The sequence below is a fragment of the Gymnoscopelus microlampas genome (assembly GCF_963454915.1).
Source record: "Gymnoscopelus microlampas genome assembly, chromosome: 12".
NCBI classification, from domain to species: Eukaryota; Metazoa; Chordata; class Actinopteri; order Myctophiformes; family Myctophidae; genus Gymnoscopelus; species Gymnoscopelus microlampas.
Genome location: NC_139949.1, coordinates 47,535,050 through 47,551,576, shown reverse-complemented (window position 1 = coordinate 47,551,576; position 16,527 = coordinate 47,535,050). Strand labels below are relative to the sequence as shown.

Sequence of the window (16,527 nt, the reverse complement as noted above, 5' to 3'; positions counted from 1 at the left end):
TTTGGATGTGTGAGCGAATTTAGTTTGGAGGCAGGGATCAGAAGACTCAACTTTATTGTCCCATTACATGATTACAGATGTAAAAGAGTGGGTGAGATTATTCTGTACAAACTCAACATCTGCAGTTTCAGGAAGAGTTTAAATAATATAATAATATAGACGAAAGGAACAGCAACTAAAAATGATTTTTAAAAAATAAGTACGGTGTACATCTTCAGAAGTATATAAATTCGGTTATATACTACTTTTGTTAACATACAATCGGAGCCATGTTTGCAGACAGAACTGACAAAATAGGATTGTGGTCTGTTTTATGCCTTCTTACGGCCCTAAGTCTTATTGCGCAATGTTATGAAATCTAAGTCATTAATGCTATAAGTCTGATGGTCTATTAGGTTAAACATAAGCTATAATGTCTTAACATTACTCCATTTGTTTGGAGGCAAGAACCAGAATCACCTTTTACATCACATGATTACAAATGTAAAAGAGTTGGTGAGATTCTCAATGTTTGCAGTTACAGGAAGAGTTAGAAAAATTAGAGAATAGAGAAGAAGGGAATACAGAACAAGTAATAAAAGAGGAAGGCACAGGCTGTACATTTGAGTTTGAGTTTATTTAGGATCCCTATCTTGGAGTAACAGATAAACAGCCGTGTCTGCAGCCAGGTCTGATAAAATAGGATTGGGGGTCCATTTTTATACTTTCTTGCAGCCGTATGTCTTGGCACACAATTAAATGAAATCTCATGATCAGTTAAACCATTTTAGGTCAGTCTGACCCAGTGCAATTCATCCTTTACAATCAATCTATCTTAAGAGAACTGTTTTGCCGTTTCCCAGAACATTCTGGTACAATAACGAAACTCTGAACTGTCTGGAACATGTATTCCAATGATTCATATAAACAATATTTCTGCTACAAAATAACTTGTTGTTCTTACTTGCTGTTCTTATTGTGTCACAGTCTGAATATACCAGCATACAGTTTGAATGTGTCATATAAAATACAAATATTTATCATGTAACATGATATGTTGGTATATGTTGTATCCTGCATTTCTATGAGACGTGATCAGACCTGTGCAGCATCAATGTGCACTGATGAAAGCTGTGATGGATGTAGGGCTGCAACTATCCATGATTTTCTTCACGATTATTCTATTTATTACTTTCCTGATTAATCCAAAAATCAAGAATATAATTTATATATATTTAAAAATATATATCAACAAATCAATCAATTACTTTAGCCCTGTTGTATACTATGCTGCACAACAGTGTTGTGCAAGACATGTGAAAGCAGCTTGATCTACAAGCTCAAAATGCATCGCATCGTGACACGTTGTGAGCTTGTAGATCGGCTCTTTTCACTTTTCTTTAAGCTTTGGAAGTTGTTTTTTTGTGTGCAAATAATGACATCCCCGAAATAGGGATTGATTACATTACATTACATTACAGTCATTTAGCAGACGCTTTTATCCAAAGCGACTTACAATAAGTGCATTCAACATATGGAACGAAACTACTAATTGATCATTCATCGATGAATGTATTACATTTTTGATTATCAATTTGTATTTAATAATAAATTAAATGTATTAGTTGGATTAACTGTTGCACTCCTAGGTGGATGTCCTCTTGTCTACAGGTCTGGAAGGTCACATATACTGTATATAAACAATGGACAGTACCCGAGACCAACAGTAGGGGGCAGCAATACGCCAACTGGCGTCTAGACAAAGTGGTCGTCAGAAGAAGAACATACCCACAATGCAGTAGTGAAAACAACATGGTGTGTTGACTGACTGTTGTTGAGCTCTGTTGTTGACACTTTAAAATACCATAGATTTATATAAAAGTAAAATACAAAGAAAAGTAAAACGTGTCGTTTCTAAACAGTGTCGTGCTGTCGTGTCGTGACGTCGTTAAGCAGCAGGAGGACGTTTGTTAGCAGCTCAACCACTGAAACACAGCAGGTAAAGATCAACTCATTCATGTTGGGTTTCATTTGGATATGGAATATAAATCTAATTGCTGTTACACAATAACAACCAGTACTCAAAAGCAGCTATACATAAATGATTTTGCTACGTATGTTGTTGATTTCTGTCTGTCTCTTATATGTCATCATGATTTGTGTGCATGGGGATCTCATCTTAAACAAGCTTAGTGCTTAGTCTTCCAGTTTAGTAGACCTTATTGTGAATTTGTACTTCCATGTACTGTGTGTGTACATGTTCTCGTGTGTTACATAAAGTACATCAATCACTCCATTTCACTATTATCAATGTAAAGGTTAATCTGCAATGAGGTGCAAACGTCGCTTGTATGAGTAGCCTTGGATCAAGACGGTCATCGGATGTCTTGGAGTTATTTCAAAATAGTCTTTGTACTTTCGCACTTTGGGTCTGTACTAGCCCCATTTAGAACATCTCCCTCCGCTATGTAGCTCCGAGATGAGGTCCTACGTGGCCCGGTGCCGTTTGAGCAGGACATTTTCGAATATTTTCCACTTTACATGTTTCTTACCCCTTTCTGCACATCGTATCCAAAAAGTAAAGGTTTTCTGAAATGCTCTCAGATGTTTTAACTTTTAGCGCGCAATGAAATTTATCCAACGAGTTGAAAAAAGCGTTTAAATAGCTTCTCTCCTAAATGTTGTTAAGACATACCCGGAACCTGCGCCCGTAGAGATAGCATTACTGATGGTCCCCCTACTGGTCAAATGTTTAATTGCATCTTCTTTGAACCGGCTGAGGAGAGAAGCTATTTAAACGTTTTTTTCAACTCGTTGGACATATTTTATCTATATGTTACAATTATGTACGGGCACTTGGAAGTACCCGTATCTTCCTTAATGTTCAATAAAAAAGCCCAAAGATGCTTATAATATTAGCAGACATGGCAACGCTGATGCTGTAATGTGTTAGACAGACCTAGGGAATGACTCATCCAGGTAATGCATGGCATTGGAAATAGTTTCCCTGTCTTGTTCATGGGCTGCTTTACTGCTTTTTTTTTTTTTTCTTCATCAGATTCCTTGAAACAGGCTCTGTCATCATCATCTTGACTAGATCTGTGAGATCTAAACATCTCACAGTCTAACTGAGACTGAGTTTGAGCTTTTAGGGAGGGGCAAAAGTGCACTGATGGAAATGAAAGGGTTGCACTGGATTTCTGACTAAACACAAGACAAAACGAGCATTGAAATGGATTGCGGATTGCATTGTTTTATCTTGTTTTCATAATTGTCAGAAGCCAAAATTGTAATTGACAATAGAATTTGAATAATTCAGCTCGGCAGCCCAACTTTGATCACTGCCTTCATTGAGGTCAAATAAAGGCGGCTTATGTGATCAAATATAATTCCCCATCCCTACTTGTGAACTTAAGGAATCACTCTTTTGATACATTTCCCTTGTGTAATCTTAAGTTAAGCGTGATGTCTTCTACAATACTGTGTATAAACTGTATATACCATTATCCTTGCACCCAACGTTCATATGTTGTTTGACTTTAATAACTGGAGACTGTGTCCAGTCATTAATGTCTTTTTTCAATTCCTTCATTTCAGACCAGTGTGTGGAGTCCAGACTGCAGGTGAAGATGAACTCTCCAGACTCAGCCAGGGACATTTCTATTAAACAGGAGGAACTTGAAGACCAGCAATACCTCAGTAAGTTTAATGTGCTCTCTCTTTCGTTTTCTTGTTTCTTGGCTGCCACAATGTCTCATTTTCACCATACGATAATCATAGCACAAGACATCTTGACATTGATAATATCCCAATATGTATAGCCATCATTACGATACCTAAAAAAAAACTATATCTTCAACATCCAAAAGCACATACTCTTATGTGTGAATCAATGTTAAAAAGAAAAGAGAAAAAAAAAGCACCATATAACTTTAGATCTTTGACAGGCTCTTTCTCAGCTTCTCAACCACTTTAACTCTAGCATCCCCTTTCTGGGTGGAACAATATAGGTTTAGCTCACTAAGTATAGAGGGTTTAAGTCATTCTATCATATGTGGAAAATGCTTGTTTTGCCTACTGGCATTGTGCAGACATTTGGCACTAATCAGTACAGCGGTTTGTCAAGTTCCCCCCCGAAAACACAGACAAACAGATTCAAAGACTCACACACCCATTTCTAGATTTTATACTATGACCAAACTTCATGGGTAGAGATGTTTCTGTTTCATTGTGTCATGAAGGTAAAGGCATGAGCTGTGATTGGTCTACCTTTGAGGGGAAATACATGCATACTGTACGTACAGGTGAATCCTGGTAAGACGGAGGAGGAGCCCGGCCAGGAGGCCACCCACAGAGCCTAGCCCCTCCACGTACCAGAGCCTTTCCTCTCCCCCATTCCTGGCAGAGTAGTTTCGGACAAGCGTATTGAGTGGCCCTGTCTTGCCCTGTAGGACTGACCGTGGGTAGCTACTGGGACGTAAGTTGGGGCTTGATCAACCCTGGCTGGGTCACCTGGGCGAGGGTGTATGTTGCGAGACCCGAAACATCCTATGACCCCAGGCTACAACACTGATGATACGTCCCAGGTGCATCCATGTGATGTTTTTTCGTTATAGTTATTCTATTTATAGTGGCTCATAGGAATTTATAGACTACGTGACAACCAGGAATAGATTGGTGACCACCGGAAAGACGGGTGACAGCCGGAATGTAGACGGCATCCGGGAGCAGTTTGGGTTGGCGGCCCAGTCTGTGTCTTCCGTGAGGAAGAAGCCCAACAAATCCACGGTGAGGCCTGTAGGAGGGCCATTCAAGCAAGCCGCAAAGGGAGCCTGCAGTACCACCACGGGCCAAGACACCATCACACCAGAATGAAATGTTTGGGGCGGGGGAGTCTGGTGCAACGCTCAGGTCCTGGACCTGGTAAGACGGAGGAGGAGCCCGGCCAGGAGGCCACCCACAGAGCCTAGCCCCTCCACGTACCAGAGCCTTTCCTCTCCCCCATTCCTGGCAGAGTAGTTTCGGACAAGCGTATTGAGTGGCCCTGTCTTGCCCTGTAGGACTGACCGTGGGTAGCTACTGGGACGTAAGTTGGGGCTTGATCAACCCTGGCTGGGTCACCTGGGCGAGGGTGTATGTTGCGAGACCCGAAACATCCTATGACCCCAGGCTACAACACTGATGATACGTCCCAGGTGCATCCATGTGATGTTTTTTCGTTATACACGGCTTGACCTACAGCCTAATTTACCCAAATCAGAGCTGACGTGTGAAGTTTTATGGTTTAATATTGTTTCATAATTTAATGATTCCAATTTTCTGTAACAACATTCACTTGTTTGGTAAAGTAACTAATATTTAAATTCAAATTACATTTCAAAATATTTATTTTGCTTTAACACATTTTCTGAAACACCTGTAGTAACATGTAGTTAGTAAATATTTGGTCAATCAAAGTAGCTGATAACTCAATTTGTACAGGGAACATGGATGATAGAAAAATATATGTACATTTTAGGAATCCAGTATTCACTATAATGTTATTTAACTACTCCTAGACATCCTGCACATGGTTGTGTGTAAAGAGGCGGTTTCTCCTGTACATGAGAGAAGCCCGAGTCTGCTCCAGGAGGAACCAGAGCCTCCACACATTAAAGAGGAACAGGAGGAGCTACTTCAAAGACCAGAGGAGCCTGATGGGTCAATGTTGACATTACCAGCAGTGAAAAGTGTTGATGATGAAGACATCACTTCACACTGCTATGAAGTTGAAGTTGAGCTTGAATCTGACACTGAAGTCACTGAAGACAGTGATGATTGGGAGGAGACCAGTGGAGGTCAGTCAGTGTTAAACACAGGGACAGGACTTACATGGGTGGGGAATACTGGTAGTTGATAGTAGTAGATTTACTAAATTGGGGAATAAAAGATGAAAAAAAAACAATTAAATCAGAAATATTAACAAGAATCCTGGTCACTATACTGCCTCCCCCTGGCCAGCCAGGGCGCCTGATGGAGGGGAAAGGAACTGGTTGGAATAACGTGTTCCTTCCACGCGCTACGTCCAACCAGGGAAACCAGGGTACTCACTATTTCTAAACTGCCCTCTCCCCTTCCCTGCCCTGGGGGCGGCAGTGGCTCAGGGGTAGAGTGGCCGGATGGGAACCGCAGGGTTCCCAGTACGATCCCGGGCTCCCCCAGAGTTAGTGTCGAAGTGTCCTTGAGCAAGACGCTGAACCCCTAATTGCTCCCGATGAGCAGGTTGGTGCCTTGCATGGTTTCCTCCGCCATCGGTATATGAATGTGTGTGTGAATGGGTAATGCACAATCTATGTAAAGCGCTTTGGATAAAAGCGCTATATAAATTTACCATTTGTCTCTCTCTCTCTCTCTCTCTCTCTCAGAAGTGAGGTTCCAGTCTTCGCAGACTCAAATCACCAGCTCTACAACCAGCCAGAAACGAGGACAATTTACTTTTGAGGCTTTAACTCAACCAAAAGAACTAAAGGCTTGCATAGACTTCCTGAACTATCAACCAGATGAAGAAAAACCTTACCACTGTAAACATTGTGACAAGAGTTTTAGTATGTTGTATTACCTGACGAGACATCAGCGTGTCCACACAGGAGAACAACTTTTCATATGTAAACATTGTAACGTGAGTTTCAGTAGGTCATCTAACCTTACGAGACACCAGCGCAGCCACACTGGAGAAAAACCTTTTAACTGTAAACATTGTGACAAGCGTTTCATTCAGTCATCTGACCTGAAAAAACACCAGCGCATCCACACTGGAGATAAACCTTTCCACTGTGAACATTGTAACAAGCGTTTCAATGAGTCAGCTGCTCTGAAGACGCACCAGCGTATCCACACTGGAGAAAAACCTTTCCACTGTCAACATTGTGACAAGAGTTTCCGTGAGTCACGCCAACTGAAGACACACCAGCGTGTCCACGCTGGAGAAAACTCTTGTCACAGTGTTAACAGTTAGAGAAGAGTTTCAGTCAGTTAAGTGCTCTGAAAAGATATCAGTGCATTCACACCAAGGGGGAGAAAAAAAAACTTTCCACTATAAATCAGCTCACTGGGAGGATCAAATTAAACAGCTGTATTGTTGTCAGGGAGTTGAATAGACAAGAAAAAATGGAGATTTATAATGCTCCTGTCAATAGAAGTTTCCATTAGGACTCATCTTGTGGAGTCATTCTCCATCTCTTTTGTTTTTCTTATTTTAAAACATTACCACAATCAGTTTAGTGTTAATGGTAACTTTTTTCTTTCTTTTTTTACTTAAAGGTGTTCCAAATGATTGTGGTGTTATTTATCTATAATATAAATGACCATGTAAACCATATTGTTTGTATATAAAACTGTTTTTCCAGATTTTTAGTTTTTATATCATGATTTGATGTCATTGTGCTGTGTGCTATTACATGCTCAATGCATGGGGCACCATTTCAATTACCTTTCTTATCTAATATCAGTTAACTGAGGCAAAAAATAATTTCCATGTATGTTTTATGAATTATGGCAGTAGTTACAATTAATGAAATAGCCATGATCATTATTAAGTTGTATTACATTACAACTTACAAATTGTGATGTGAATCTGAATCAGAATCAGCTTTTTTGTCACATAACAGGTTTACACTACAGAAATAAAAAAGTGGGTGGAATTAGTTTTTGTGCAAGTTTTTGCATCGTTTTTATTTCCATAGAAAAAAATAAAGGGAAGAAGGGGGGGGGGGGGCAAGGGGGGAGAAAGATCAAAAGTATCTACATATTTACACATAGTACCTGGGGTTAAATATAAAGGTGAGTGAGCATAGCAGCAGATTTCTACTGTACATGACATACTATGGAGTGGACGTTAGTTAAGGTCTTTCAAGCATGTCAATCAATCAATCAAACCATTTCAATTATTTTAATTGTATGCTGGTTAACTGAGGAAGTCGTACTACATGATTAAGAGTGTGATGTGATGGCAAATTAAAGCCTGTGCAAAGCCCTATAGCACACACATATGTGCAAGATGTTTTATTACTACGCTATAAGCCTAATGGATTATTGTGAAGTGAAATGTGAAATAAAATGATGATCTCTTAACATTACTACATTTAGGATGTATGGAAGAATTTAGTCTGCAGGCACAATTCTCTCTACGTCGAGCCCAATTGAGAATCAACTTTAGTGTCACATCACATGATTACAGATGTAAAAGAGTGGGTGAGATCATTTTTGTACAAGCTCTCAACATCTGTAGTTTCAGGTTAAAATAGAGAAATAATACATGAGAAAGGAACACATAACAAGTAAAAAGAAAAGAAGACTAAACAGGAAAGAACAACTGTATGCAACTGAAACTGCGTCTCTAAAAGTATACTGTATATAACTTATATAATTTGTTAATACACCAACAGAGCCATATCTGCAGACAGGACTGATGAAATAGGATGATACCTTATTGTTGCCCTATATCTTGGCACACAATAATATGAAATCTCATGATTAGTTACACCATTTTAGGTCAGCCTGACCATAGATATAGAAACCTAGAAACCTCATTGTGAAACCATGTCCCTTATGCCTAATGTTATTAGGCTTTTTTTTCTGTAGTCTTTTTACATTTTAAAATAGTGAAAATAACCGTGTGGAAATAACTGATGTACAAGCTCTCAGTGCATTTCAGTATTTTAAAATGTTAAAAATAAAAAATGCAATCCTATATCAACATTGGCTAATGGGGGTGGGTGGGCGGACCAAGTCACTCTGACTCATAATCATAAACAAACCTGACACATGCATACGGTATAGGTAGGACCACGGCCATGTCACTATGACTCAGAGATAAGCATAAACAAACCTGTAAAGACCAACCTAATAAGTGTGCACTCGCAAAAATGCAATCAGGTGAAAGTTAACTTACACACTCAATTTGGTGGCAGTCCACCTCCCTACCAACACAGGTGTTTAATTTTATGATCCCAGTGAGCTACTTTATATTCACACGTTTTTCCCCCCTTTGGTGTGAACACACTTATGCCTTTTCAAGTGACCTGAGGTATTGAAAATCTTGTTACAATGTTTACAATGGAAAGGTTTTTCTCCAGTGTGCACACGCTGGTGTACATTCAGGTCATATGACTGACTGAAACTCTTGTTACAATGTTTACAGTGGAAAGGTTTTTCTCCAGTGGACATGCTGGTGTCTCTTCAGGGCAGCTGACAGACTGAAACTCTTTTTACAATATTTACAATGGAAAGGTTTTTCTCCAGTGTGGACACTCTGGTGTGTCTTCAGGTGGGCTAACTGACTGAAACTCTTGTTACAATATTTGCAATGGAAAGGTTTTTCTCCAGTGTGGACACGCTGGTGTAATTTCAGGTGGTCTAACTGACTGAAACTCTTGTTACAATGTTTACAGTGGAAAGGTTTTTCTCCAGTGTGGATATGCTGGTGTCTCTTCAGGGCAGCTGACCGACTGAAACTCTTTTCACAATGTTTACAGTGGAAAGGTTTTTCTCCAGTGTGGACAGACTGGTGTCTCGTCAGCTCACTTGTTCGACTGAAACTCTTGTGACAGAGTTTACAGATGTAGGCTTTCTTTCCTGTGAGTGAGTGAGTGAGAGAGAGAGAGAGAGAGAGAGAGAGAGAGAGAGAGAGAGAGAGAGAGAGAGAGAGAGAGAGAGAGAGAGAGAGAGAGAGAGAGAGAGAGAGAGAGAGAGAGAGAGAGAGAGAGAGAGAGAGAGAGAGAGAGAGAGAGAGAGAGAGAGAGAGAGAGCCTGGTTAAAAATGGTGAGTACGGAATACGGATACAACTTGAAAAGGCCACCAGCTCCTTGTTAGGGAGCCCTACAGCTTCCCTGTTAATATTTCTGATATTGTATTTGTCATCTTTCTCTTTTATTCCACAATGTAGTTGTTACGCCCAATCCCAGTTTCCTCTACACGTCCCTGTCCTTGTGTTTAAAGCTGACTAACCTCCATTGGTCTCCTCCCAATCATCACTGTCTTCAGTGACTTCAGTGTCAGATTCAAGTTCAACTTCAACTTCAGAACAGTATGAAGAGATGTCTTCATCAACTTCACTTTTTACTGCTAGTAATGTCAGCATTGACCCATCAGGCTCCTCTGGTCTTTGAAGTAGCTCCTCCTGTTCCTCTTTAATGTGTGGAGGCTCTGGTTCCTCCTGGTGCAGACTGGTGCAGACTGGGGCTCCACTCCTGTCTAGGAGCAGAAAAATAACATGACAGTGAATACTAGATTCTTAAAATGTAAATGCATTTTTCTATCTTCCATGTTAGAACAAAATGAGTACAAAATGAGCGATCACCTACCTAGATTGACCAAAAATACATATTTTAAAAGGTTATCTGAATTGATATATCCTAATATAATTAAGGGAACCTCTGTCCTGAAAACCTCTCTGTTCTGCCCCGTTCTCCTCAGTGGCTGGAGCAATCCATCTGCATTTGCACACTGGCATTAACCATTACCATATGCACCAAATAACGACGCCTGTTTTTCACTTTCCCAAAATGTAAGCTGTTTATTAGCGTTTTTATGGAAACATTACTCGTACCAATTCAAATATCTCCATGACGTGGCTCTGTTAGATCTAGAAATAGGTCTATGAGTGTGTGAATCTGTGTATAAGTCTGTAGGTCCAGGTCTAATTTCACAAACCGCTGTATTGATCAGTACCAAGTTTCTTGTGCACGCAGATTATTGAAGTGCAGCTTTTAAGTGATGTGAAATCTGAAAATGGTTGAACGTTTTTAACAACCTAAACCCTCTACACTTATTGAACTAACCCTCTATACTTAGTGAACTAATACTTGGTTGACCGGGTCGGCTCTGTCGGCTCTTTTTTCCCCTCGACACCAAATCTCTTTGTCGAAAATATCTGCTCCACAACCTCACAACACGCAATGTGTTGTGAGCTTTTAGATTGAGCAGAGGAGCTGTTCTGAAACTTTTTCTTCAATAATGTGCAGAATTCAGACAATTCATGAAACCAGTTGTACAGTTGGATGACCCAGACTGGGTTCATGATCTTGCATTTTTGTGGATATAACAGAACATTTAAACATGCTTAATGTTACCATGCAAGGCCGCAACAAGCTTGTTAAGGTATATGAACGCAACATTCATGCTTTTCTAGTGCAATTAAGAGTGTGGGAGAAGCAACTGTCTCAAAACATCCTAAAATATTGGAAATAATTACAACATGCATTACATGGACAAAAAAAAAATCACAGCTGGCAAGTGCGTTTCAGAATCGTTTTCATATCTTTGCTCAGCTAAAGACAGAATTCTCTATATTTAGTTACCCGTTTCAGACCGACGCTGGTCGGATGCTGTGCAGGACCTGGATTTTAATCTCCAGATGGATCTAATTGATATTCAGATTGATATCGAATTGAAAAGAAAAAATAATAATGTGACTCTGGAGGAATTCTATCAAAACCTGGGACTGCAATATTTAAAATGTTTGCCTCAAAGATCCTCAGTAAGTTTGGTACAACATACCTCTGTGAGCAGGCTTTCTCTGTAATGAACATCAATAAATCCAAACTGTGCTCACAGTTGACACATGGACATCTAAATTACATTATGAAAGTTACAACTGCTCAGAACCTGGTCCCTGATGTTGACATGTTAGTTAAAGCAAAGAGATGTCAGGGGTCTGGAAGCAACAGGTAAAAACAACAAAAAAGGATGTTGTTTTGAGCTGAGCTTTTACTGTTGGGTTATTTCTAAAATTTCTCATTTCTAAAATCGATTATGCATTAAGTTCAGGGGTTGACACTAAGGTCTCAGAGGCACTTAGCCATGGGCAAGTATAGGTCAAGTTCTTCTTGCCTAAAGGTCATACCCGCTTGCCCGAAAAGTAAATAAAATGAATGTTAACACATTGGGTGCCAAACACGGTCTGAACCGTGTTTGCGCAGAGTAGCGGTCCGGTGCCAAACACGGTTCAGACCGTGAAATGGTCTTTTTATTGGTTTACTGTACAATAACCCCGTATGCAGATCCTCACTGAATTTGGTGCGACTACATGAAAGGGATCTCAAAAAAACACGTGATCGAAGTCATATGACCAAAAAAACCTTCAAAAAGGGGACCTGCACAACGCTTTCTCCCTGTGCGTCCAAACAATTGCTGTTTACAAGCCAGAGAGACTGAGAGAGAGAGCTGCTGTGATCGGATCGATAATAGGGAGAGACTGAGGAGTGTGTGAGTGTGAGTTTGAGTTAGTTTAGTTAGTGTTATATAGTTGTGTTAGATTTAAATTTGAGTGAGTGAGAGAGTGATTATATAGAGATAGATTAGATTATTATAGTTAGATAGATAGATAGATTATTAGTTTGTTATATTGTATTGTGCCAAGTGAGCTATATTGTGTTAGAAAGGGCGTGGAGGAAGATTTAGTGTGGAGTAGGTAAGGTTTAGATTTAGACAGGTGAAGGAGGATATTTAGTAGGAGTATATAGTCTATTTGTGAGAGATATAGACTATAGAGTAGAGTTGGTATGTCAGGTCAGCGAGGGAGAGGCTCTAAACATCGCGGAGGCGGTCAGCTCTCCGGAGGCTCGCTGCTACAGCAGAGAACAATTCACTCATACTTCGCTCCCAGTACGAGAGGAACAGCACCACCACCACCACCACCAGAGCCAACGGTGGGCCCTGGTGGGTCTGTGGCCCCGAAGGACGCCGGTGATCAACACGGCGACCCCCCTCTTCGTCGTAAGGGTTTAAGGAAACGTACAAAGGTGGTGCGTCTCCCTCCTGCATCAGGGAGTGAAAATGAGTCGGAGACTGACTCATTAGACTGCTATGCCTCTGATGAGTGGGAACCACCAGCCAATGGTAAGAATACATACATTTTATCGTGTTTGTGTCGTATTTGATGGGTTATCTAGTTGATATTACGGAGAAAACTTATCATAAAGTTTCCATGGAATCGTGGACTACGGTAATAGTTGCCAGGTCTGCTTATTGTAAGCCACTATAGGCTTGTTTTTTCTGTAAAAGCTGCTTGTAAAATGGTTGCGAACTTGCGATTGTGAGCTTGTTGTTAGGCTACAATGTAGGTGAATCGTATGTCTATCAAATATAGTTTTATTGAAAGGCAATCCATGGTTGGAGTTTAGAAAGAGAACGTCGGGAAATCCGACGATCTGCAGCTTGAATTGTATTATTGTGAATGTGATTTTCACGGCTATTGTCCAGTTTTGAAGCCTTCTTGTGGCCAAATAACTATAGGCCAGATGGCACTTGAAACCTAGTTGAAAATAGCCGTGACAATATTATATAGTCACTGCTTTTGGCATGTAGTCGCTGCTTTTGAGCTTGTTTTCATAGACCTGGTTGCTTATTCCTATCCCAAGACCTGGCAACCCGAATCAGCAGCCATGGTCCGAATAAGAGGCCACTGTTATACGAAAAAAGGTGTCTGCCTGGCAAGAAAAGTGTGTCGATTCTTACCGTTACACTCACTGTGTACTAGACCCTCCCATTCTAACTCTAAGTTATAGGTTCATTTACTTTACTATAGCCTGCTACTGATGAGATGAAAATGATGTATTCTGTATACTGTAGTATACATATGCTTCTGATCTGTGATTTTGACAATTTAGCCTATGTACAATGACAGAATGACAGATGCAGTAGGCTAAACTATGTATTGTGTGTGGCAATCATAAAAAATAGCAGATCTACTAGTGACTACCAGAATCTAGTTGTGAGCTTGTAGATCTGCTTTTTTTTGTTTTAGCAGGTGCAAAGCTCCCTCAAAGAGATAATGTCAGGTCATGTAAACAAAACACAACAACACCTTTGATCCTGTTCCCCGGTCACAAGTTCATGTAAACAAAATGGCCTATTCTGCTTTTTTTTGGGGGGGGGTGACCCCCCCTCTAAGACAGCTTCAAAGAGATAATGTCATGTCAGATAAACAAAACACAACAACACCTTTGAACCTGTTCCCCGGTCACAAGTTCATGTAAACAAAATGGCCTATTCTGCTTTTTTTGGGGGGGTGAGCGAGCCCCCCTTCTAACTAGCTTCAAAGAGCTAGAAGGTCAAATTGTCTAAACAAAAAAAAACAATACAGCTTTGATCCTCTTCTTCCTTTGATGTAATCTTACTATGGGGTGCCTTGACCTAAGAACATATGCATCTGTCATCCCTCTGGATAAGAGTGTTTATGGCTAAATAGATTTGATGTACTACACTACACATTCTATGATCCTATAGCATACTGAGACACTACACTGTCTCTGTATTCTATGATCCTATAGTTTACTGAGAAACTACACTGTCTCTGTATTCTATGATCCTATAGTTTACTGAGACACTAGTGTCATAGTAAGATTGTTTATGCCTAAATAGATATGATGTACTTATATTGACCAAGTATATTTTATCTTAGGCTCCGACACGGAGGAGGAGCTGGAAGATGCTGTTGGGGCGTCTGTTGGGGCGTCTGTGTATCATCAGCGTGGTAAGTAAAGACATTACAACAGGAATACAAATTATTCATTCTAAGGTGTGGACGAAATCATATTATGTTATCATGATTGCTTATATGTAACCTTGTTATCAGTACATTATGTTGTTTATCTTATTCTAGTCATCTTTGTGTACTATGATACATTTTAGTTTACATGACGTAGAGCCAATATGTCTCTCCTAGGTCTGATGGCTATTGTTTATAGTACAGCTTGTCCTTGTAACATGACAGTATAGCTATGTTCTGATTACCTGTGCTCCTGGCAGAAGGATTGTACAATCGTCCACAGGGGTGAAAATAATTTATTTCATTTTGTGTAAATCATATTTACCAAACTATTTCATATTTTACTGTGATCACAGACACGCAGTCGAGGGGGGAGCAGCAGGAGGAGCAGGGGGAGCAGGGGGAGCAGGGGGAGCAGGAGGAGGAGGAGGAGGAGGAGGAGGAGGAGGAGGAGGACGAGGAGGAGGAGGACACACCTGGAGTACCACCTGTCAGCCGTAAACGAGGTAAGAACTTTGTCTGTTGTCACACTGAGCTCTCTTTTACCACACAAATGACAAAATATGTAATTTATGCAGGGGTCATCAATATGTCCGTACACAAGTGTTTGTTTTTTTGTTTTTACACACCATTATAATGTTCTTTTTTTGATCATAACACCTAATTACTGAATGTCAGTCTCCAGGTTTTCTTCAGAATATGTATGACACTGATTTGCTATGACACTATGTATTGAACATTTTATTTTCAAGGACCCCCATAACTTGAGTGTGTACAAATGGAACCAAATGGACCCTACGGGTCCATTTGGTTCCATTTGTACACACTCAGAGTTACAGACCTGTAATAGTAATTTAGGGCTAGCTCTTTATGTGTTTGTCTATATTGTATGTCCATGGCAAAAATAGAATTTTGTCAAATGTCCACCACAAGCCAGCATGGCGATGACTCCTGATTTTATGGTAACTTATGCATTTCTAATTTCCAGGTGGTGGGAGGCCTCGTACAGCTCCAGAGTATGAGTGGTCTGAGTCAGCAGACTGGCCAGAGTGGCACCCGAAGGACATCCCATTCACTGCTGGGAATCCGGGTCCTAGGGGCAGGGCTGCTGAACTACTTACTGACCAACCAGTTGACTTCCTGGAGCTGCTCATCACAGATGAGCTGCTTGCTCACATTGTTGAGCAAACCAACCTGTATGCAAAACGCCGCGTACAGAGCGAGCTGAAGTATGCCAGAGATCGTGCATGGAAGAAGCTGACAGTTGGGGAACTGAAAAACTTTCTGGGGCTGTTCTTCCTCACCGGAATTATCCAGAAGCCAAAGCTTGAAGACTATTGGTCAACGGATGAGGCACTAACAACACCCTACTTCCACAAGTGCATGTCCAGGAACCGGTTCCAACTGATCCTGAGTAGTCTCCATTTCGTGGACAATGAGACCCTTCACAACAATGTTGACCCGCTGTGCAAAGTCCGCATAGTCCTGGACACCATACTCTCCAATTTCAAGGAAATGTTCCAGCCAGGCAAGAACATTAGCCTAGATGAGGGAATGTTGTGTTGGCGTGGGCGTCTCTCTTGGAAGACATACAACCCAGCAAAGCCCATAAAATATGGCATTAAATCATACATATTGTGTGATTCGGCCACAGGGTACCTGTATGCCATGAAGCCATTCTGTGGCGAGAAGGTCCCCCTGCTGGAAACCGTGACCTTTCTGCTAGGTGACCTAAAAGGTTACGGTTTTAGATTGTGGATGGACAACTACTACAACTCAGTGAAGCTGTCTTACCACCTCCTTAGTCTCCAGACCCATGTGTGCGGGACCCTGCGAACGAACAGAGGGGAGCCACCAGTCATCAGGGACGTGACCAATTCTAAGCTGGGAATTGGGTCAACAGTAGTGCGTCACACAGGCGATGTGATGGTGTTGGCATGGAGAGACAAGAGAATCGTCAAGATGATCTCCACACACCACCCTGATGAGATGATAACAGTTCCTGTGTGGCAGAAGGCCA

The 16,527-nt window shown here is 40.8% G+C and overlaps 4 protein-coding genes across 5 annotated transcripts in view; 1 reads left to right on the top strand and 3 right to left on the bottom strand.

Moving 5' to 3' along the window:
• The window catches only part of LOC311057518 (uncharacterized protein), a 135,899-nt gene that overhangs the window by 79,940 nt on the left and 39,432 nt on the right, over nucleotides 1-16,527 (bottom strand). The gene's annotated exons all lie outside the window — the stretch shown is intronic.
• Nucleotides 1-16,527, bottom strand: part of LOC311057520 (uncharacterized protein) — an 84,322-nt gene that overhangs the window by 32,794 nt on the left and 35,001 nt on the right. The window lies entirely within an intron of this gene.
• The window catches only part of LOC311057522 (uncharacterized protein), a 53,736-nt gene that overhangs the window by 11,454 nt on the left and 25,755 nt on the right, over nucleotides 1-16,527 (bottom strand). The window lies entirely within an intron of this gene.
• On the top strand, nucleotides 1,905-7,466 carry LOC311057054 (uncharacterized protein). Its single transcript, XM_084073942.1, has 4 exons — nucleotides 1,905-1,978; nucleotides 3,577-3,678; nucleotides 5,538-5,816; nucleotides 6,384-7,466. The coding sequence occupies exons 2-4, from the start codon at nucleotides 3,609-3,611 to the stop codon at nucleotides 6,971-6,973; spliced, it is 939 nt and encodes a 312-aa protein (XP_083930068.1). The 5' UTR covers nucleotides 1,905-1,978; nucleotides 3,577-3,608; the 3' UTR covers nucleotides 6,974-7,466.